The 22,971-nt window shown below is 38.9% G+C and overlaps 1 protein-coding gene across 4 annotated transcripts in view; it reads right to left on the minus strand.

Annotated features, from left to right (window-relative positions):
- Window positions 1–718: 718 nt before the first annotated feature.
- The window catches only part of TNIK (TRAF2 and NCK interacting kinase), a 478,684-nt gene continuing 456,431 nt past the window's right edge, over window positions 719–22,971 (minus strand). For all 4 annotated transcript variants that reach the window (XM_056110725.1, XM_056110723.1, XM_056110724.1 and 1 more), the window contains 8 exons: window positions 22,592–22,762; window positions 18,504–18,647; window positions 14,924–15,058; window positions 11,934–12,034; window positions 8,446–8,595; window positions 6,089–6,248; window positions 5,706–5,845; window positions 719–3,478 (listed from right to left, as the gene is read on the minus strand). In XM_056110725.1, the coding sequence (XP_055966700.1) occupies window positions 3,395–3,478; window positions 5,706–5,845; window positions 6,089–6,248; window positions 8,446–8,595; window positions 11,934–12,034; window positions 14,924–15,058; window positions 18,504–18,647; window positions 22,592–22,762 (1,085 nt within the window). In that variant the 3' untranslated portion in view covers window positions 719–3,394. The remainder of the gene's footprint in view (window positions 3,479–5,705; window positions 5,846–6,088; window positions 6,249–8,445; window positions 8,596–11,933; window positions 12,035–14,923; window positions 15,059–18,503; window positions 18,648–22,591; window positions 22,763–22,971) is intronic.

The raw sequence follows: 22,971 nt of genomic DNA on the forward strand, positions 1-22,971 counted from the left end.
TTATGTGGAACTTAATGCATTTATCTTCATCTATATTGTGTGTGGTCCCGATGGTCTGAAATTGACATGGTTAGAGATTCGAAGAAAACTTATAGGTCTTCCATTCCTACCAATAACTAGATACAGGAATCCTTGCTATCAAGAATTGTAGTTGCTGACTGGCATAAAAAATGATGGTTGGTTAGGCTCAAGACCAAATCGATGGTGTAAGAGAGTGAATTTTATTATGCGATCATAAGTTTGGAGCAGTAAAGATGAAAAAGGTCTAGTGACACTTATTTTGGGGAGAGGACTCATTTTCTCCCTGTAGAAAATGAAAAATAAAATGAGCCAAATTTAGAGAAAATAATCTGCTATAGGAAGAACTGAAAGTAAAATTTTCAACTTCTAAAAATAGTTTTAAAATGGAAGAAAATTTTATCGAGATGTTGCGAAGAAGAATAAAAGCAACTTTACATTAAAAATCATGGAAAACCCAAAGAAAACAATATAGAAATGAATTTGCTATGAATCATAGGGAGTAGTCTGCAGGAACCTGGTCTCAGTATGTCAAGGGTAGGATCTATCCTGAAAGAGAAAAATGCATCTTGGAAGATAAAAGTTTTAAGAAAGTTTTCAGGTATCTTTTAAAGAACACAGACTTGTGGGAGACCCTTTGTTAAATTTGGTTTTACCTTGACCATTAGTGTAGGTTGTAAAAAAATATAAAAGTCATGGCTTGATGTTTAACGTCTGTGTTTTATTGTTGTTGGCACCAGAAAAGCTCATGTTCTATGTTATGTCACTGTACATACTGTAAACAAGACTGTATTAATATTGTTTTATGATTTTTTGTTTCAATGAATCTAGATTTTAAAAAATACATTCACAAACTACCTTATGTTTAAACACAATGATTCCCTTTTATTTCTTAACTGTACCCAAAATCCCACAATAAAAAAATCATTTAAAGCTGTGTGTTTCGAACTTATCACTTAGAAATTCAAACAAAACAAAACAAAACATGAAAACAAGGATCAGTTTGCAACATAATTTAAAGAAGCTTCTGGTTGAAAATACCACAGCAGCAATATAAAGAGCTGGTGGCAATCACATTTGGGGGATGAGACCCACACAATATATTTTGTCCACATCAACATCCAATTACAGTAGTTGCTAAATTCAATCCAAAAAGTTATTGCTGAATTTTTTTGGTATGGAATTTGCGAAGGTCATATTGTTCAGCAGCAGTTCTGCAGCAGTAAAAATGAGAACAGGAGGGTTTCATTGCTTTTGAGAGCTAGAGGGACCGCAAGGACATGGTAGATTGCCTGAAGATATTCCTCAGTTCCATTACTGAGTGTTGCCTACTTAAAACAAATGCAAATGACAACCACCTTTATGGGAGGGGCATACACATCAAATTCGAATTCAGTACCCACAGTCTTATTTAGTCCCATCCCCCACTGCCACTCCCAGCCCAAACCAACGGATTGGAATGGCCCCATTTCCCTACATTGTGTTTCGTTCTCATTAATATTACATTTGCTGCATTTGTATTTAGGCAAGATCATAGATTTGAAAAAAAATCCATAGTATTTCAAAGTGAATATTTTCTTCAGACACAAAACACTTTAGATTTTTGTGGTTACTGGAAACATTTTTTCCCAGTTTTTAAAGAATGATTTGGTCAACTACTGTTTTGTTTTCAAAGAATACGAAGTACACTTTAGATTGCCAATTGAGCTCTCTATATGTCTCCTGGAGTTAACACCGCTGTGATGAACAGTGAAACAAAAACAAACAAAACGAGGTAGGTTAAAACAGGAAGCGCAACACAGAGATCATTTTTTTTTGTTTTTTTTTGTTTTGTTTTTGTTTTTTTTTTGTTTTTTGTTTTTTGTTTTTGTATTTTGTTTTTGCAACACCTTGATACCATGGGCAGCCATGCTTGTAGCTTTGGAAAAAAAGATTCCCAGACAGTCACGTAAGAGTTCAAATCATCTGAGTGAGAATTTATAAGAACACGAATCAATCTGAGCTAAATACATACATATTTCTGCACAAATGTTGTTTACCGTATGTTGGGTCATTTAGAGGAAGGTTAAATGATTTAGGGTCTCAGAATTTTGGCCAAAGCCTTGCTTTCAAGTTCTATAAACCTGGAACCAATGATACCTGCAGTGTCTCGGGCAGGTTCAGTAGTCTAGTCCCTTCTCTCACCATCCCAGAGAGAACACAGGTAGCTCAGCAACATTTATTATGTTTTCAGTCACAGTTTTCATCTTGAGAAAGTGGCACCCTCAGGAGAAAGCTGGGTATGACCAGAGCCTGTACATTACCTGTTCCCCAGTTCCCAGAAATAACTTAATAGTCTCAGCCCAACTTAAGTTCAAACTGAGAGACCTCTTAGCTGGGAGGCTTTGTGCATTTAAAAAAAAAAAAGAATGCCCCTCTCTCTCAAACTTCTCTTGTTTCCCAGATGCTCTTGCTGCCTGACCCCCACCTATCATTCCTTTGGGGGCCCTGATCTGTCGCATAAGAGCTGAGGGAACACTGTGTTAGAGACTCCCTCCATTGCAAGAGCCAACTCAGTTCAATGGTGCTACTATTGCATTCAACACACTCCATTATGAACAGGGCCATATAAAAATAGGGCCTGCCAGCCTCAAAAAATGGTAGTTGAATTTGTTCAGTCTAAGGCTAGTAGTTTAGCCATTTAAAATCTATTTCCCCAAAGAGGGGAAAACTAGTATTTTTCTTTTCATTTTAAAAATTCATTAGCCAGTTGCTATCAAAAAGCAACTTTTTTTTGGGTTGGCGAAGGCAAAAGAATTCTAAAATTATCCCATTATGCAGTTATGGCCTTCAGGGTAAGGAGATAAGGTACATTTATTGTGCTGTGCTGTCTCTCACCATTTGAAATTGAAAATTTTATAACATATTGTATACCTAAAGCTAGCAGGCAGACAGAATTAAAAAAAAACTCGTTTCCTCAGTACGCATTCTCTCCCCATTCTTACAAAGTAACGGGGTAAAGAAAAAAAAAGGTAAATGAGAGAAACACAACAACCCCAAACTCAAATTCCACCGTAACACAGCTTAATTTTAAGAGCACACAATATTTGTTTCTATCCCTAACTCCGAAGGGCACGAGGTCCATCTTTGTCCACAGAAGACGCAGCATTCTTGGGGATCTCCTGGAAATTTCCGCCACCTTTTTCTCTCCTTCTCAACCAGGCTGCAACATTGAAAGATGGACTGTTTTGGGACGAGTGGAGGGAGAGGAAAAGGGGAAAGCTGTGTGTTCAACCAAGCCTTCTGATTCTGCCTCTAGACTGGCATAAGTCCACATGAGTTACGTTCTTTTAAATTAGAAATTACGCCATGAAGATAAGTGCCAAGTGCTCTTCTGTTACCAGTTCATCATGGAATTTCTGTTGAGGGTCATGAAAAACACTTGGCTACTTCCTCCAGATCGCACGGATGCAAAAAATACCTGTTTGAAATTAAAAACAAGTTAGTTCAACTGAATGGTTTCTTCCCTGCTTTTCTTCAACTGTCCATCCATTTACTCTCACATGTCCTATCCTTGCCATGAATCAGCTTTTAAGACTCGATGACTGGTGTTTATCAAGTGCTTTTGGTACAGTGCATCTCTTTAAATATTTCCGCTTGTATACCCTGACTTCTTATTACTACTATGAGATTGGTTTTCAGGGACACGGAAGGGGTTTTATCTTGACTTGCAACACTTCTTTCCATGCTCATATTTTAAAAGAGATTTTTTTGGCTAGAATTACGTGTTTTATTTCTGCCCTTGGGCATACTAGTTAATTTCTGCTAAGTCACAGAGGCTTCCTTCTCCCTTAGAATGACAGAAGGCAGATTTGGGATTGAAGGGAATCCCTTCAGACCTCAATGTCAAGGCAGAGATTGGGGATGAGTTGGGAGTGGGTTACTATACAACTTCAAGTTTTCTAGTTATTATTATCCAATGTGGTTATAATCAGAAAACATTTAGTAAGAACTAAACATTTGGCATCTTAAGAGTTAATGTTTGACTTTTTTTTTCTGATACTACTCTATCTTGGGCCAAATGAGATAATATCTTTTGGGCATTTGAGATAATGACGTTAATAAATAGAACTTCTGTTCCTTACGTCTGAATTTCTTAAGATATTTTATAAAAAATTATGAGAAGGAAGCAAAACTTGGGTTTCTGCTTGCTTGAGCTGAATATAAATGCACCATTGCCTGGATAAAACAAAATTCCAGGATGTGGTGTAGCCCTTTAGTCAGCTGACACCAAACTTTGTCCAAGGCATTTACTTTGTCTCTAGTATAAAGTCTCCGGTACTTCATTTCCACAACTTCTTTAGAAGAATACTAAATATCCCAACAACAACTTGTAAAGTTCTGTTGAAAACACTTATCACTGGCTAACGCTACACAGGTGAGTAATCTACTCTTAGGGTCAATGGAACAAATGGGAAGGCACAAAGTGCCTGCAGAAAACCACCACGAGGGAAAGGATAACTGCAGAGTCATGTGGGCCCTGATCTCTTGGGCCCCCAATAGTGGTACCTCCAATCCTGAACTAGTGGATGTGAGCATGGCACGGTAGTCTTCTGTTGGGTGGGTCTTAAATGAACTGCAGTGGTGGAGTTGGGATCCATGCCCAGATCATTCTTAGTCTTATGATTCCTTAGTGACTTGCGGAATCTAGAGTTTAATGAGGGCTGTCTGTAGTTATTTCTGACTAACTCTTGTAGGGCCCTGAAGCCATCTCTTCTACCTACAGTTGCTATTCATGCACACCATACCAGGTTGCAGAATCTGGTAAGGACTGAATCTAGTCTGGAGTCACACTTCTAGGGTTTGACTAAGACAAGTTTGACTTCTGGGGAAATAGGATAGTCAAAAAGATATCTGCCTATGCAACCCAACATATTTTTCTAGACTCTTTTCTATAATTTATATCTCTTTTGGGGACATTGGGTGGGAGAACAGGATTTCTAAGTTGATTATAGTCACAAAGAAGGAATTCACAAATACATACAACTTAGCTACTATAAACTCTGGGTTAGTCTACAGGGAAGGCAGGGAGAAGCAGCAATGCTGCAGAACACCCTTTTGAGGTGACTGATCATGCCAGATGGACATCATCAGTTTCACTGAAAAACAGTCCCCTATGGCCCTTCAGAAGAAACATTACTGGAATGACACAGGACATGGCACTAGTTGAGTTTGTGATTGTGCATTCCTTAAAGAATGGGTGACATTTTTAAGGGCTATATTATCTTATACATCAAATATTTTACATTTATGTGGATTATAATATGATGGGTCAATTCCAATGGTGACCTTATGAAAAGTATCAAAGTGAAAGTACAATGATGACCCCATCACACTATGAGATGATTTATGGTGGGCCAACATTCTAGGTGCTTAAGAAAATTTGGGGTTGTCTATTGAGTCATTATAAGTCACAAAAAATACTAAGAGTTTACAGGAAAATTCTAGATGTTTTTGCCTTTTTTAAATCTGAGGAATATGTATTTTGAGTGTTCACATGAATCAAACCAAATAATGCCATTTCAAGATAGTATTGATTGTTTAACACAGATGTGATCCAAATCAGTATAAAAGAAAATGAAGGTTTCACAGGTACCTGGTGGTCTCTTAAAATGCAAACACTAATGCAAATGTTGAAACGGATTTACCTTATCATTTCTTTCACATAGAAACTTTAACCTTTGAGCTCGCTTATGCATAAATACTCCATCCAAATGTCCTGTTTCCACTGACCGGATCTCAATAGCTTTCTCGCCCCAGCCCATTATCTGATTGGAATGAATGTAGGCTGTCAAAAGGAATTTCCAAAACTGCATTAAAAACATTAGATGGGCAATAACTCACATTATTTGTTCACATCTTAACCACAAAAACGACAAACAACTTGAGATAAACACACAAAGTAAGTCTTACAAGAGTTATTCACAGACATTTTTTTTTTGGTGGAATCAAATGGTTGTTTCACATTTCTTGATTTTCTTTTCATTTGGGGAGTGTAACTGCTGAAGGAGATAAGGAATAGTTAACCTACCCACAGACGTGGGCATTTCTCCCCATTGGAGGACCACATCCTTAGTTATCCGGCCATAGGTGTTCACATACACCCCTTCATCCTCATAGCAAACAAGCATTTCCATTCCATCTGTTTTAGGCAAGATGACAATGGCATGAGGAGTGATATTGCCCTGAATCTAGAAGACAAAGAAAGGTCAGGCATTATTTCTTTCAAATAAAAGATGATTTCTTGACTATTAATTTTTAAGAACTGCAAAAAAATGTACTTTTTAATGTTAACTCCAGAGTCTAACAATTTATATCATATAGCTTAACTACTGATATGGAAAATACAATTTTACTCATTCAAGTGAGAATCTAATTGCCTGTCTCTAAAAACAGGAACAACCATGGAGCAGCTACTAAGTGACAATCACTGGATCTTTTGACATGCCTACTTTATATTCTTTAGAGACTAACTCCCCAATTATCATTGTTTACAAAACAAAAAGTTCCATTTCATAAGGATTATATAAATAGACCAAAGACTGCCTTAATCTTTGGTGGTAGAACTGGGATTAGAGGCCATTTTTAATATTTAGAAAATGATTTGTTTTTCACGGGAACACACGGCAAAGCCTGGCAAGCTACCTGTTATGTATTTGATATGTCAAACACAGTAACAACAAGTCTCAAAATGGAGATGTTACTTGGCCCGCTCGAGCAAATCGATGAACAACGGGAGGGCAGTGTGTTTGTGTGTGTTTTCATGAGAAAAACTGATTTCCAAGAAAGGTGAGGAGAACACAAACCAGTTGACTGTTGGAAGTGACCCCAAACGGGACCAAAATACGGGAGGTTTAAAGTCTTGTCTATGTTCAATCAGGCTAGGAGAATATAACACAGATGGCTGATCTAGGTGCTAGATACTAGAATAACTCAATTTAGGGATTTGCTTAAAAAAAAAAAGAAAAGAAACACTTTCAATTACTACTTATTAAAAAATGTCACCAACTGAAATAAGTGCAAAGATTCTGTTCTAGGAAAACCATGGATTGCTGCTCTGCGCCCTGGTTTGAGGTGTGATGGCTGTCCCACGTGCACATTTACACAGAGTGACATGGTCCAAAGCAGCAATGCAGGACATCTGTGCCAGCAGGAGCGAGTGCAATGTACTAAAACAGTTGTGCTTCTTTGGAGCAAAGTTTAAAAGTCAAAATCTCAATCAACTCTAGATAATGTTTCAGAACTTTCTTGATAAAGAACTTTTTGCTAACACAACCTTTGGGTTACAAATGGGAGATATAATGCTTGCTTCCCTGGTAATACTACTTAGTGAATGATACACAAATACCTTTGGAATTCCTATTTTAAGCAAGTGACTGGAGTTATGTAAAGATCATGTGTAGGCACTGTACCCAGAAAGTAATGGTAAGACTACAATTTGCTGGGATCTCTGCCAAATACCATAGATAAATCACATTGTGCTGATAAGAGCTGTCTGGGCTAGGTATTGTTTTTTTATCCCAGTCTACAGATGTGAAAGTCGAGGGTTGAAGAGCTTGCCTAATGTGGTCATTACTGCAAAGTGAATCTGTGTTAGAGCCAGAACATGGGCTCCATGTCTGACTTCTTTAATACAACATTACCTTCACAATAAAAAGGAACACAAATACTAGATAAAGGACCACTGGCATTGTCCACATAAAATAAATCAATCTTCCTTCAAAAAATGCAAATGGGAATGCATCTATTGTACCCCTGTCACACTGTCACTGTCCTCTCGTTGTTCATCGATTTGCTCGAGTGGGCCCAGTAACATCTCCATTGTGAGACTTCTTGTTACTGTGTTTGGCATATCAAATACATCACGGGGAGCCTGCCAGGCTTTGCCTTGCAGGCAAGATACTCTCGGTAGCTTCCATTCACAAAATTCTCTATTGTATAAGTTTTACTACTCAATTTCTCTTGTCTATAATCTTGTCTTTTAAAACAATATGCTGTTATAGGGGCCAGAACAGCGTTACAGTGGGTAGGGCACTTGGCTTGCACATCGCTGACCTGAGTTTGATCCCTGGCATCCCATCTATTGTATCGTTACTTAAAAACACTAATTTATGCCATGGAAGGAAAATATATATATATATTTTTTAAAGTTTAAAGAGACAAGCTAAATAAATTACAAATAATTTCTATTACATATTGTTGTTTTAGCTTGTCGTCAAAGTTAAAACCATATGTGGCATTTATTAAAAGCATTATATTTAATGAAGGCCCAGAGTCCTTCTGCTTTACTGATTTGTCTGAGTTAGAATGATTTTCATTAAAAACAGAAAAGCGTTTTTACATGCAGGTTTATATAGAGTACGTTGATGATTGGCTTTTAGAACTTACATGAGATGGTATGTAGATATCATAGGAGTTTCCTGAATCAACATCAATTACATGGAAACCAGTGTGTGAACCAAATATAACCTTTAATCTTTGACCTTCTTCTACAGTGAGATCAACAAGCAGGGGCTTGTGCTGGAGATCTGCAAAAGACTTTAAACATCACACCATGAGTACCCACACCACTCCAAGGGTAGTCTTAATAATTTTATCCTTTGGCCATTGCCTGCATAAGTTAATGCATGACTTTTTGAATTTGAAAGCTAGAAAATTTCTTTTAATTTAGGTCTTTCCATATTCTAGTTCTAGGAGGAAGAGTGTAGCACACATTTGTACCTCTTTCACCACTCCTTGTTATCCAGGGCAGAGATGTTGTTTACTGTTGTCAATTTTGGTAGTGTCACTGCATATTTAAAGCTTAATGTTCGGGTACTGCTGTCTTTTCCTGTTTGTTTTTGGTCCTTTCCCTCAAGAGAAAGTTCAAGCCCTCTTGTGGCCCCTCTCTTTCCCATGTGACAAGTGCATGGACAGCTACTGTCCTTTCAAAGGTCGCCTGGGATGGGCAGCTGACCCACTCTGTTCTGTTACGCATGTTCAGATTCACAGACATGCTCCAGTTCTGATCTTCCTTCAACCAGCAGATGTCAGATGAACACTTTTTCTAAACTTCATGTTGGAATGAGATTTGTGTTTGGGTGATAGATAAAAAGGATGGGGCAAAAGTCACATACGGTGTATTGATAGTTACATTTAACTATATCAACTAGAAAGGAGAAGAGTGCTTGATTCAGCCATGTCACCAAGATTCAAGGTGTTGGAATCTGGATTCTAAGTTCCAATTAACTGTCAAGTGTTCCTGTTTTCCTCTGCTAATATTTAATCACTCTGCTTTTATTGAGTCGTAAAGTCCAGGATAACATACAGTGACATCACAAATAGCTGGACTCTAATGGCACTGCACCTAACAGAACTTTCACGTTTATCTTTTGCTAATGTAGGGAACAGAACCTCATCATTTTATGCCACAGGAGGGCTCAATTTCCTTTGCTAGCTCCACTTCTAGTCCAGTCCTGTTTATGTTCTCTCCTCTGCCTAGCCCTGGCATGTTCTACCTAACAAAGCATACTGCATTCTCTCAAGTTTTTGGCTAGTAAACCACTGCAGGAACTTCCAAACTGGACTGGCATCTTGATGAAAAGCTTCTCTGGAGAGGTAGTTTGGCAGAACATCAGCACCACTTTAGCTTTTAGGAGTCATCCCTTAAGTGTTATTGCTAGGTAATGTATTATAAAAAATACTCTTCACAGAAGAGGGATGACGGAGGAGAGCCTCTTTCCAAGGCTGCATCTATCTTTTAAGCATGTCATGAATGAGCCTTTTGTGCTTTGGAACAAGATAGAAGTGGGTTGATTCAGACCCAAACAGGACATTATAACGCTCCCAAGGTAGTTTTTGCTCTTACTTGACATATGTGGCAGGGGGAATAAAGAATCAAAGGAAGATAATGATCACACAGGTAGGGAGGAAAAGTAAGTGAGGACTATGTATATGAGGAAAGGGGAGAGAGAGAGAGAGAGAGAGAGAGAGAGAGAGAGAGAGAGAGAGAGAGAGAGAGAGAAAAGAGACAGTGACAGCTACAGAGACAGAGGCAGACAGACAGGCAGACAGAGACAGAGAGAGACAGAGAAAGAATGAGCAGAAGATAAATTAACAGTGATTACAGATATCTCTGAAAGCACCACAGTTCCAGGTCTCTAAGAACTTGTCTCTCTGGTATTTAGGAGTCAACGTTCATAAATTTACAAGAGTACTTAATCCTACCACATGAGTAGAGATTCAGGCAAAGTCAAAATGAAAGAGCAATCAAAACTGAGACAACAGGCAAACCATGCCATTTTCATATTTGAATACATCCCACATTTACTTCTGAGAGGCTCAGTGTGCTGGGGACAGATGAGCACTGAGTGGGTGATAGGGATTTAGCCCAGAGGTTTATGAGGATTATACGAATTTCAAACTTGAGATTTGACAGTATTTGTTGTAGGATGGCATTGCTTTGTCCTTTCTCCCTAGCCACAAGGAGCTTAGGTTTATCAGGTTACCCCCATCACAGTCACTCCCATTCCTTTGTTTATCTGTAACCACTTCTCTCTGCTCGCTTCCCCAACAAGTTAATCAGTTTTTCCCCTAATCAGAATCTGTTAATTTGTAAGGTCAAATCCTTCCAGGACACTGAAATTGTATTGTAAGTTAATATCGCCTTTCTCCTCTCCTTATGTCTTTTGAATAGTTTAGTTTAAAGCAATGTCCTTTCTGTATAGATACAGGAAGACAGTTAATATTATGCTTTTGTAATTTAGCATTTAATTGGCTTTGAATATTATTCACTCCCGGGCATCTGCTTTCTCGACTTAAACCTCAGCTGTCCTTAGTTCCTAGCACTCCAAAAGCAGGGTCCCAACGAGGGACTGAATGAACCAAGGGCAAGCAGTGAGCTACCCTGGCATCAAAATGGGCCAGGCCAAAGTGCCACGATTCTTAACTATAAGAGCTTGATCATAGACAAATGCTGTCATGATCCAAAAGTAACGATGAGACTAGGACCCTGCTGGGGACAGGGAAGACTATCTGGCCTGAGAACTGTAGACTGAGATCGAGATGGCCCTAGGAGAGCAATTCTATAAGCTTAAGGTATTTCTTACTGTATCCATTCAAAATGATTTATATTATGAATGCTTATATGTTTGTTGGACAAGGAGAGGAGAAACACACCCATGGGATTCCGCTCTTGGTGGGTCGTCCTACTGAGAGGGTATCTGTCCTAGAAGAAGTACCCCCTGAGGGAAAGAACTCTACCCCTATTGATTGTGACCACACCTATGTGTAATTGTTACCCCAACCCCTCAAATAGGGGAATATAATGAGACTGTAAGAGTGGGCAGGGGAAGGCAGAGGAGAGAGACAGGAGTGGATGGAGAGAGAATTGGAATAAACTGCAACTAAGACCAACCAGCCTGGCCCTCATTCCTTCCTTCGCCTGCCCATCGCCATCGACCTCTCCGGGGTGGGGGAACTGGCGTGAGACTACCGAACGCGGGCGGCGGGAGAGATAGACTGCTGCTGTCTTTTTTGAGTTTACACATTTGTCACCAAATATTTTCAAACAAAATATCAAAGACTAATTTAGGTAACCGTGTAATGACTCTCACTGCCCAATCTTACACTTAATATTTTGCCTAAAAACCAGTTCATACTAAATACCACTTGGAGTTCATGACACAGAAATTACGGATGAATCTACGTATTCCCTCTTTCCATTACCCCCTTTGTAAAATTTAATATGGGCAATTTTATAACATTTATTAACACTTCCCCTCTACTTGTAGTATAATACTTCTAAGAGTTCACACCATTATTTTAAAAGTTTAATATATATAGAATATTGGTTATAATCTATGTGCAAGAGAGACCATGGGAACATGCCTACTCACCTTAAATGCCATGAATTTATGATATGGTTTAGGGGCCCATGCATATATCTCCACAGCATTCTTTAAGGCAATCACCAAGAATTTGATCCTTTCATATTTAACTGTAATGGGAAAATTACAAATTAAAAACCACATAAAATTATTGAGTGCCTGTATTAAAGATTGTGTAAGGGACTGTATGTGTAGTATATGTAAAGTGTAATTGAAGGCAATGTTCTTCATGTTGAATTTTTCTCATACGTGCTGAATGATAGTGTACATAATCTGAAAATACCTGATATCTTTTGTTTTATGTTTAAGGTTCTTTTATATAAAGATAAAACTGCTCAGGACTCTCTTTAACTACTAGGTTGACATGCGAACTCTATATTATAAACAAAATTTGCATTATAAGTTGCATGTTCTCCTTGTGTCGCATTCTTTTGGCCATGCCCAGCTGTGTTTAGGACTACTCCTGACTCAGTGCTCAGAGACCACGCCTGGCAGGTTTGAGGGACTGTGTAGGGTGGGGGGACATCAAACCCAGGTATCCACGTGCAAGGCAAACACCTTATAATCTCTCTGACTCCTTTCCTTTTATGTTTACTCGAGTATAAATAAGAGGTGGCAGGTATGGTAACAGTAGAAAAACAAGCAAGTGGTAAGATATAATATGGAAGCCTTTTTATTATTCAATTTTTAAATCCAAGTATTATGAATTTATAAGACGTAAGTGCTCCAATAAAGAAATATTCCAGGAAGATACCCTTCTTATAGCAAATAGACAGCTGTCTAGGATCCTGGCTTCCGCACTCAGGGTCCTGCTCAGACCTTGAATGTGGTAGCACCTTGATTTTGAACTATCCAACCTCCAGAACTGTGTGAAATTGATGCCTGATATTCTTCAATAGAAGCCAGAACAGATCACGACAGTACCTATGGCCCACATTCTCTTTTAAAATATATTCAGTGTCCTGAAGAAATCAGAATGCCCAGGAAAATGGGCCAAAACTTTGTTATCTGAGCTCCTTTTCTGTCCCTCCTGATCATTTTTTCCTTCAATATACTTACAACCAAACCAGCAATTTATTTCCATATTTCTAAATAACATACTTATAATGTTATTTCTTATTTTTTTTAAAATATCATTCTCTATTGATTCTAGTTGCAAAATAAATTAGTTTCAATTACTTTCTTTAGTTCTCTCAATACATTTATTCTTCCACTTTAACCCCAATATAGCTATATTTTAAATTTTTGTTAAATTACCATCAATGTTTCAATCACAGGTGAAGTATATGGTAGGTGCCACCTTTCTTTAATAGTTTTCCATCATTTGTTTACACTTATTTTCTATGTAGATCTCAAACAAATGCAAACTTTTTGCTAGTTCTACAAAATACAGTAATCAGACAATGTATCAATTGCATTCTAGGCCCATGTACACACACATATACATACACACATACACACACAAAATTCTTTTTCTTAGGAGAAATATAGCTAAGAGATGGTTATGAAATATAGATGGAGATAATTTTCCCTGAGTTTTGAGGGTTTTGTCAATTGTTTTCTAATCTTATAGCAATGCCCCTAAGTCCCAAAACACCACACTCTGGTTCCATTTCACATAAACTATTTTGTTGACAAATTTAAGGACCCTCTTCTGGAACTGAAATATCTTGCAGGTATGTCTTCTTAGGAGTCTGTTTTTCAATTCGCTATAGATTTTTTCTTTTAATTTGAGATTTCAAGGCACTGGTTCTAGAAACTGATCTGTATTACTTCTTCAGTACTTTATTTCCTTTAAGTTTCCTGTTTGTTTTTATTCTCAGTGCTCAGTCCAAAAATTACTCAGGATCCTTTCTTTCTCTTACCCTATTCTCCATTCCCATCTGTTTTTTGTTCTATTTTTTAGGTGCTCTATGTTTTACTTCTATTACTCTGATTGCATGTTTTTTCCTGTAAAATATATTTTAATTATCAAGATTCTTTTCTTGATCTCTGAATGACCAACATCTTGCTCCATTAACTTTTCTTAGTCACAGCTCTTTGAGAGAAAACTTTTCTAATCTCTGCAGTTATTACATTTTAATTATTTTTTCTGTTTCTCATTATTTCTATTTATTTATGATTCTTCTTGTCACCTTTTCTGAATTCATTTTAAGTCTTTTTCTTGGTACTTACAATATTAGTACCTGAATACCTGTTATTCCTGGCTGTTTAGGACACATCTTTTACTTTATTCCTTGGTAGCATAATCATGACTGTCAATGTTAGGGAATTGAGTATGCATGTGCGCTTGTGTGTGTGTGTGTGTGTGTGTGTGTGTGTGTGTGTGTGTATCCATTATCATGTTAGTTCTTCTAACCTTTTATCCCCTGATGCAGTGGGAAGAGGGTCTGCCTCTCAGCAGGGCAGCACATGTTGATCCTCACCTTTCCCACAATTCTCTTCTTTGCAATCACATTCTACCCTCCATTTCAGGTCTGTCTGGGACTTCTGATTCTTTCTGCTGAATAACTGGATTGACTGTGATAACTTTTCTTCCAAAAGATGTAGAATTCAGCATGTCCTCCTCAGCTAGGTGTGTCCATAGTCATCTAACTACTTGTCTAATTCTCTGACTGTCTCTTACTTGCTGGCTTCTCTTCCCCTATATAATGGGTCACTGGAAGAGAGTGCATATAAATGCACAAACGGAAGTCTAGGCAGAGATATTGGGGCTTCACTGGTGGGTCATGGAAAGGTGACATGCGTTTAAAGAAGTGTGAAACTACAGTCTTAAAATATATTCAATGCTCAAAGCAATTGAAAAAAAAGAACCTTCTTTGAACATATTCATTTAACTTCAGCAGTATGACGTTTTTGAAACATACCAAAGGGGTATATTTCTTTCAAGCAGCACCTTAAGCTAATAACAAAAGTATCACCAATAAATGATGGAAAAATAACAGTATGAAACGCGGAAAGCTCTGATTGAACAAATAGCTCTACACCTTAAACCTTACCAACTTTGTAATGTATACAGCCTTCCAAGTCCCCAACTGTGATCCAGCCTTGTTTCTTTTCTACTTCCGGATCATTGTGTAGTATTCTGTTTCTTAACCAAGAGAGATAGTAGACGCGTAGCTTATTCTTCTTTCCTGTTGAAATAATAAAGTTTAATTTTAAATTCTTGTGATAGATTTTTCTCCCAACTTTCCCCCCATTTAAATTTCTCATTTGTTTATATTTGTAGCTATTTCTATTTCTATGTGTGTGCACGTGTGTGCTTGTGTGCACATAAAGGTGCAATATTCAGTGTCCCCAGCATCCCCAAAGTGTTTTCTCCATCAGGACATAAAGTTAAAAAACAGTTCCAAGTGTTTGGACAAATAATTTTTATTTTATTCATTTATTTTTTTATTTTACTGAATCACCATGAGAAATAGTTACAAGCCTTCATGTTTGAGTAATAATCTCACAATGATCAAACACCCATCCCTCCACCAGTGCACATTCCCCACCACCAATGTCCCCAGTATACCCCCCCTTTTCCCACCCTCCCACTGTCTCCAGGGAAGACAATTTCCCCCATACTCTCTCTCTACTTTTGGGCATTATGGTTTGCAATACAGATACTGAGAGGTTATCATGTTTGTGGACAAATAATCTTATAATTTGCCTATACCGTTGTTTCTGTTCTTTCTTTTAATAAGAGAATCCCTGCGGTGAGGTATGGGTCTGGTGAATTGGTGCTCAGGACTTCAGGGCTACCCCTGGTGGTATTAAAGGTGGTGGGGGAAACAGTGTGTGGATCAAACTCAGGGCCTTGAGCATGGAAGTTATCTCCCTGGTCTTTCAGGCAGTTTGTTATTCTCCCTTCCTAATGCAAAGTGCAGTGTATGCCGAACTCATTTAAGACCTAATTCTGTGATAGAGTCGCTGAATCAGCATTATAGAATGTTCTAGACCTAATTATATGAAGGAGTGTTGACAACTGGACATCTTAGCTTCCCTCACCATCTACATCATCAGCATATATTAATGGTGAGTTTTATTTAACTCCCCCGTTATTTTGAAGACAACAGTTGGTATTAGGTTCTATTCAAGAAAAAAAAATTAAAGACAAGGGAAACAAGTTCAATAATCTGTGAAATCAGTCTCCTGGATCAGATGGATTATTTTCAATATGTCCAGAGGAGGCTTCTTTGAATAAGTAACATTTTGGTGTGGGGAACTAAGGGTCAATGACATCTCTTTGGGCCTCTGGAAAAACTTTGCCATCATTGAAGAATGCAGGTTATTTTCGGTTAAAGCAGTGAAAGCCCAAAGGATAAAAGAAGCTTTGTCTCAGTCTTTTGCACTCTTTTTAATAGAGGGAGTAATCAAAACTTACTAGCCTTACGACCCAGAAGAATGTAGTGGTTTGTGTGTGTGTGTGTGTGTGTGTGTGTGTGTGTGTGTGTGCATGTCTGTCTGTCTGCCTGTCTGTGTGTGCACACGTGGCTGCCAATATTTATGAGCTGTTTATCTGATAAATTTATCTCTTTGTTTTCAGAGTAAAAGTTCATTCTCCTTTGTCACAAATTCTTCCTCTTATCTCTTCTTGACATCCCAGATTTTCTGGCACAGGACTGATATACCCAATCTGCTCATTATATTTAGAATTCATACTCAATGTGTTAAATTTTCAACACATATGTTATTAAAACTACTTTTCCTCTAGTAATCTTTAAGATGCTGTTTTGATTATGTATCCAGCTAGAGGAGAATTCAGAGGGGTACCCCCACCTTAGGACCGTGACAAAAGAAAATCTAGGCTTAGAAAAAAAATGCTGGGAATATTTATGGTGCTTAGATCACTGACAGGAATACAGAACAAAAATAGGAAAGAAGGAACAGGGGTATGCTAGAGGCAGAACATAAACCTAGCTGGCATGCCCAAGCCTCAGTGGAAACAACTCAGGAGCCATGAAAGTTCTTGATGCCTGAACCCCATACCAGACATTCTGTTCATTGTCTGGCTGTTGTGGATTTTCTACTCAAGTGGGGCGAATGTGCAGTGCTAACTTCATGTTAGATGAATGGGAGGGAAAAAAAACAGCTCTTATGTATTAAACTCCCTGCCACAGAGGCAGGGTGGGATGGTGGGATGGGGGTGGGAGGGATACTGGGACCAGTGATGGTGGAAAATGGGCACTGGTGAAGGGATGGGTACTTGATCATTGTATAACTGAAACCCAAGCACAAAACTTTGTAAGTCTACAGCTGTACCTCATGGTGTTTCACTAATAGAAATTTAAAAAAAAATACCACAAAAAGATAAAATCTTCTTTTGAAAGAGTAGATTTTGGAGAGTGTAAAAGCTTGCCACCAAAAACAAAGTCTCCTTGGCAAAAGGTTGACACATGGGAGGTACTGTGAGGGCTAGAGTGAACCTTTTGTGAAAAACCTTCACTTGTGAAAAGGACGAGCTCTGTAAGGAAGGGAGTCTCACTGTAACAGGAAACAATCTCATAACTCTCTTCTTCAAAGGAGGAAGGAAAGTCTGCATAATGCCTCCTCCTTCTTCCCCCACCTCCTCTGTCCTAGGTGAATTATTCAAGATGATTGAGATCACATGGAAAAGTTTCTCAGTTCTTCTAGGTCTCTCCTATCTACAAAGAAGAAATAAATACTATTATTACGCTTCTTTCTGTTTTTTCTTTGTTTTCCAGACCGTCTGGTGCTTGTTTCATTATTTGCCTGTCTAGAAGAACCTAGAAGGTATCATTTCTTTGCACTGGAAGAAAATTCTTTAAGTCATTTTTTTAACTTGCTAATAATAATTCACTCTTGTTTCCTTTTTGCTCTTTTTGAGGACCAGAAAGCTGAAGAATGTAAGATGAATGATCCTCACATTCGAATCTCACTGCAGAGTTAATCACCCAATTCATCAGCTGCACTTTCTGAGACATCAGTGGACTCCCTGGTAGAGCTATTCTTGTGAGGAAACTATTCACAAGAGTCCTGTTTATAAAAAATCCCACTCTCAAAACCCACAGCCCACATTTTGATGCTCTCCTCCAGAGTAGAAATTAGAGTTGATATGAGTAGAGACACCTTTGCAAAATTCCTACTGAGTCCTGGCAGAAGTTCAAGAACATAGGACCTTGGTGGTATGTCTGTGATTCAGAGGTCTCATGCAGAACTGAGAGCCTTCCCTTGAGAGATCAGAATCTCCAGAATCATCAAGTATGGCTGATTTCACTCAGAATAAAAACAAACAGAGAGACACTGTCCTCCCGTTGTTCATCGATTTGCTCGAGCGGGCCCAGTAACGTCTCCATTTTGAGACTTGTTACTATGTTTGGCATAATGGGTGAGATACTCTCGGTAGCTTGCTGGGCTCTCCGAGAGGGGTGGAGGAATCGAACTTGGCTCGCCCGGGCTGGCTGTGTGCAAAGCAAACACCCTACCACTGTGCTATCACTCAGAATACTCTACTATTTCTATGTACTATATGGGGTCAGTCATGAGTTAGGAAGGGATGGGCTTAGTGTATTTTTCAGTAACTAGGTGAATTCGTTTCCCACTTACACAGACCCAGAGGGCTTGGCCAAATACCTGATATTGTCACAAGGACATTCAGTCCTTCCAGCACATCCATCTGCTGAAACCGCCTCCGATTGATCAGATTATAGACTTTGCCTTGCCCACTTCTGTCCAAGAGCATCAGGCCATTTTCAGTTCCCACCAGGAGATTTACACCTGCAAATTTAAGTAGCATCCCAAGAATGACTTAAGAAGATTAATTAGGCAGTCACAACAGTGTTAAATTTCATGGTATTTATCATAAAATTTCTGCAGTTCACCACTACCATCATCACCAAAGTGCCCAGGACCTTCCCTATATCACCTCCAGGAAAACTGAACTTTAAAAAAATATTTTTGGGGGGGTCACATCAGTTGTATTCAGTTACATGAGAGTATGTAACTCTCTCTACCATCATATTTCTTTTTTTTTTTTTTTTTTTGCTTTTTGGGTCACACCCGGCGATGCACAGGGATTACTCCTGGCTCTTCACTCAGGAATTACCTCTGGTGATGCTCAGGGGACCATATGGGATGCTGGGAATCGAACCTGGGTCGGCTGCGTGCAAGGCAAACGCCCTACTCACTGTGCTATCTCTCCAGCCCCTCTACCATCATATTTCAAATAAACTTATTTTACTTAAGTATTTCTGTCTTTCCTAAATTGTTTTTCTGTAAGGGCTGGCAATGGGCTAGAAAAAAAAGTGATTCTGCACTTGGGGATCACTCCTGGCAGGGCTCAGGGGATCATATGCGATACCTAGGTCAGCTGCATGCAAGGCAAGTGCCTGAACCACCATACCATCCCAATTGAAAAATTTTAAATCACCGTGAAGTATAGAGATACAAAGATGGACTTTTTGAAAAACCAGCTTTAACTAGCTGCTTCTGAATAAAACCTAAGCAACAGAACCTTGTCAATTTAAATAACCAGATAAATAGATACTAGAGAAGAGTATAAATGTGGAGGCTTTGACACAGGTATTAAATCACTGCCCTTTTGGTAACAAAATTAATTTTAATTTATCAAATGATTACAGCATTCATGACACATGGCCTTTTGCTACCCAGTGTTGCGACATCCTACTGTGTCAAGTAAGGGATATCAGGCGACTGGTAATGGGGAAAGCCATTGTCCGGAACCCAAGACAAACCAAAACCCTGAAGACGGAAATACAGGACCTATATGAGTAGCCAAGAAAGCCTGTGAGATGCAGAATTCTACGCCCAGAGCATCACAAAGAGATGGATCTCCAGGGCACACACAAAAATGTCAAAGAAACCATCAATAGTTTCAAGTCCTTTCAGTTAATATCCTAGCCAACAGACTTGGGCAGGGGGCAGGGGAGCAGTTTTAAAAACTGTATGAAAACTGCGGAAGGTAAACATGATTGTCACTCATTGCCTCTTTTGCACACCACAACACCCAATAAGAGAGAGAGAACAAAAGGGAATGCCCTGCCACAGAGGCAGGGTGGGATGGAGGGAACGGGAGGTGGGAGGGATACTGGGATCCGTGGTGGTGGGAAATGGGCACCGGTGGAGGGATGGGTATTTGATCATTGTATAACTGAAACCCAAGCACAAAAATGTGTAAGTATGCAACTGTACCTCATGATGTCTCACTATTAAAAAGTTTTTATTTAAAAAAACTGTATGAAAACTAATTTGATAGAGGTATTATATCCCCGTTCTAGGGGCCACCCACATCTCCACCTGATATCTGTAATTCCTTTCTTTTACTTTTTGGAGCACATGCTCCATCTTAGGATGTATCCTCGGTTCTTTCCACTCTAAGGATTTTTCTTGAGCATGTAGCCCTCTTTCTCTCCCATCATATTTCCCAAATAAACTTAACTATTTGTACCTTTCATAAAATTCTTTTCCTTAAGGGTATGCGATAAGCCAGAGAAGGAATGCCCCCCACCCCCCAGGAAAAAAAAAGAAAGAAAAATAGGGCACAAAGAGGACTGAGTGTTCTCTTCTGTAAAGAACATTCCTCACTCCAGCCTGTTCCTATAACTCTTTCAAAATCAATGTGTGAGGGATTAATTCTTACACGGTGATGGTCAAGTGGGACTCAGGTGCAGTTTAATGGAACTGGGTAAGATGCAAGACCTACCCTTTGTAGCTAAAGGTGACAGTAGCCAACTTTATCAGGCCTAGCCTGGGTGACAATGGTGGGTAAAGGGGAAGTCAAGACTCCCCTCTTGAGATTACTACTTCTCGTCCCATTTCACATATGTCACCTGCAACACTTCTTCAGGAGATTAGGCACAGCTGTTATATTGGCACCATCTGCCTGCAGTCCACTCCCATAACACTTTCTCTTTTGAGGGATGGGGGGGGGAGTTTTGGCCACACCCTGCAGTGTCCAGGGTTTACTACTGGTTCTGAACTCAGGGATAACCCCTGCAGGGACTAAGGAGACCATATGGGGTGTTGGGGATTGTACCGGGGTTGGCAATGTGCAAGGCAAGTGCTTTACCCATTGTATTTGGCAGCTATTTTTCTTATTTTCTCTATAGATCCCACCCTAAGAATTCCCCAGAGTGCACTCCCAACCCAGGGCATAATCTCTAGTTTAATAGAAAACACATTTCCATGTCTCACATTCTCACATTATCTTCTTACTTTTTCTACTAAAGTTTAACTGATGTTCCAAACCCTCAAGGTTTTGCTCCCTTTGGGGGGGGGATAATATATTGATTTAAGTGTGAATAGTCTGAAACTCACAGAATCTAAGGGACTACTTAGGGATCTGAATCTCATCTGGTCCCAAATACAAGAGAGTAATATATATTACTGTGGAAACTCTGGAAGGTAAGAGTTCTTTTATGACTAGCTACAGATGTAATAATTCAACCCTAGGTAAATGGTACTCCTCTCTCAGCCAAACACACACACCACACATGAAGAGTTCCACTGTACAAAGTCTGCCTTCTACATAATAGGAAAGTTCACTCTTTGGTTTATATATCATTCACTGTTAAACATGGCCCTCTCACCTCCATCTCGTCTCTGTCTCCTCCTCACCTCCATGATTCCTGCAGTGGTTTAGAATCTTACTGCCTCTCTCACAAAAATAGTTTCTAAGGTTCATGCTCTTCTCTGCTAACATTGAAGTGCTTTTGCCCACAGGAACTGTGGCACCTCAAACCTGGCTTAGTATTTTAGATGGCTAGAGATATTTTTGGTAATGCAGGCTAGAAATTCGGTATAATTCTATTACACTAATTCTTTTCTTTTTTTTTTTTTTACTTTTCGGGTCATACCTGGTGATGCACAGGAATTATTCCTGGCTTTGCACTCAGGAATTACTCCTGGTGGTGCTCAGGGGACCATATGGGATGCTGGGAATTGAACCCTGGTTGGCCGCGTGCAAGGCAAACGCCCTTCTGTGCTATCGCTAATTCTAATTTTGGGGTCAGTTAAAAACTATAGATCTTAGGTCTTGAGAGAGTACAGTGTAGAGATACTTGCCTTGCATCTTGCCTTGCACATGGCTGATGCAAGCTTGATCCCTGGCATCACATACTTTCTCCTAAACACTGCCAGGTGTGACTCTTGAGCATAGAGCCAGCAGTAACTTCTGAGTACCACCAGTAAGGTTCCTAAACAAACAATAAGACCTGCAGATATATTCAAAATAGCTGCAGGTTGATATATTTGCAAAAGGGAAAGGTTTATTTATTGTCCTTTTTTAAAAATATTTTTATCATGCTATTGCTACTACCTGTGATGAGACATTCAAACAACTCACGGAAATAAACTGGGCTATTTTTCCAGTTATATATGGAGCTAACTATTTTACTTAAAGAATTTTCAGGGCTCACAAAGACAAACATTGGGCATAGCACAAAGGGCTGGGAACATAATGGGTATTTATTAGCTGGTGGTAGTTCTGTTGTTGGTTTTAGGTAATCACATTTAAGGTTAAGATTATCCTGAATCTTACTGTATTATCTTGGGCATTTGGTTATCATTTTAGAGTAAAGTTGTTCAATGTTCCCAGAGGCTAAATAGTCCCAGGTTGGGTCCTTAACATCCATGACCTTGTTAGCTAAGCTTCTGTTGTTCGAAGGTCAATTTCTCCCTGAGTGATCAATAGTGTTACTTACCCCACAACGCTGCACAAAGTATTTCTGAGTTGAATCGTTTCTTGTATTTTCTGATTTCTGGTGTGTCACTATGAGGTCTAATGTTCGTTGGGTTCACGTTGACCACAGAAATCTTTCTCGCTTCATTCAGCTTGGCCTGTTCTTGCCTAAGAAGTTCGCTAGTAAAGAGAGCTTTGAGAAAAAGAATCAGAGAAGTCAATGAATGATATCTTAAAAATTATCATTGGAAATATGGAAAAGGGGCTTCAAAAGATTATGCTTCTTGTTTAGTATGCATTATAGTAAAGACAAAGAAATGGAAACTACAGGTTTATTTTTAGTAGAATAAAATGTTATTTATATAAGCAGCATTTTATTCATTAGTAAAATAGGCCTATAGA

Source organism: Sorex fumeus, unplaced genomic scaffold (assembly GCF_029834395.1).
Source record: "Sorex fumeus unplaced genomic scaffold, SorFum_2.1 ptg000010l, whole genome shotgun sequence".
NCBI lineage: Eukaryota > Metazoa > Chordata > Mammalia > Eulipotyphla > Soricidae > Sorex > Sorex fumeus.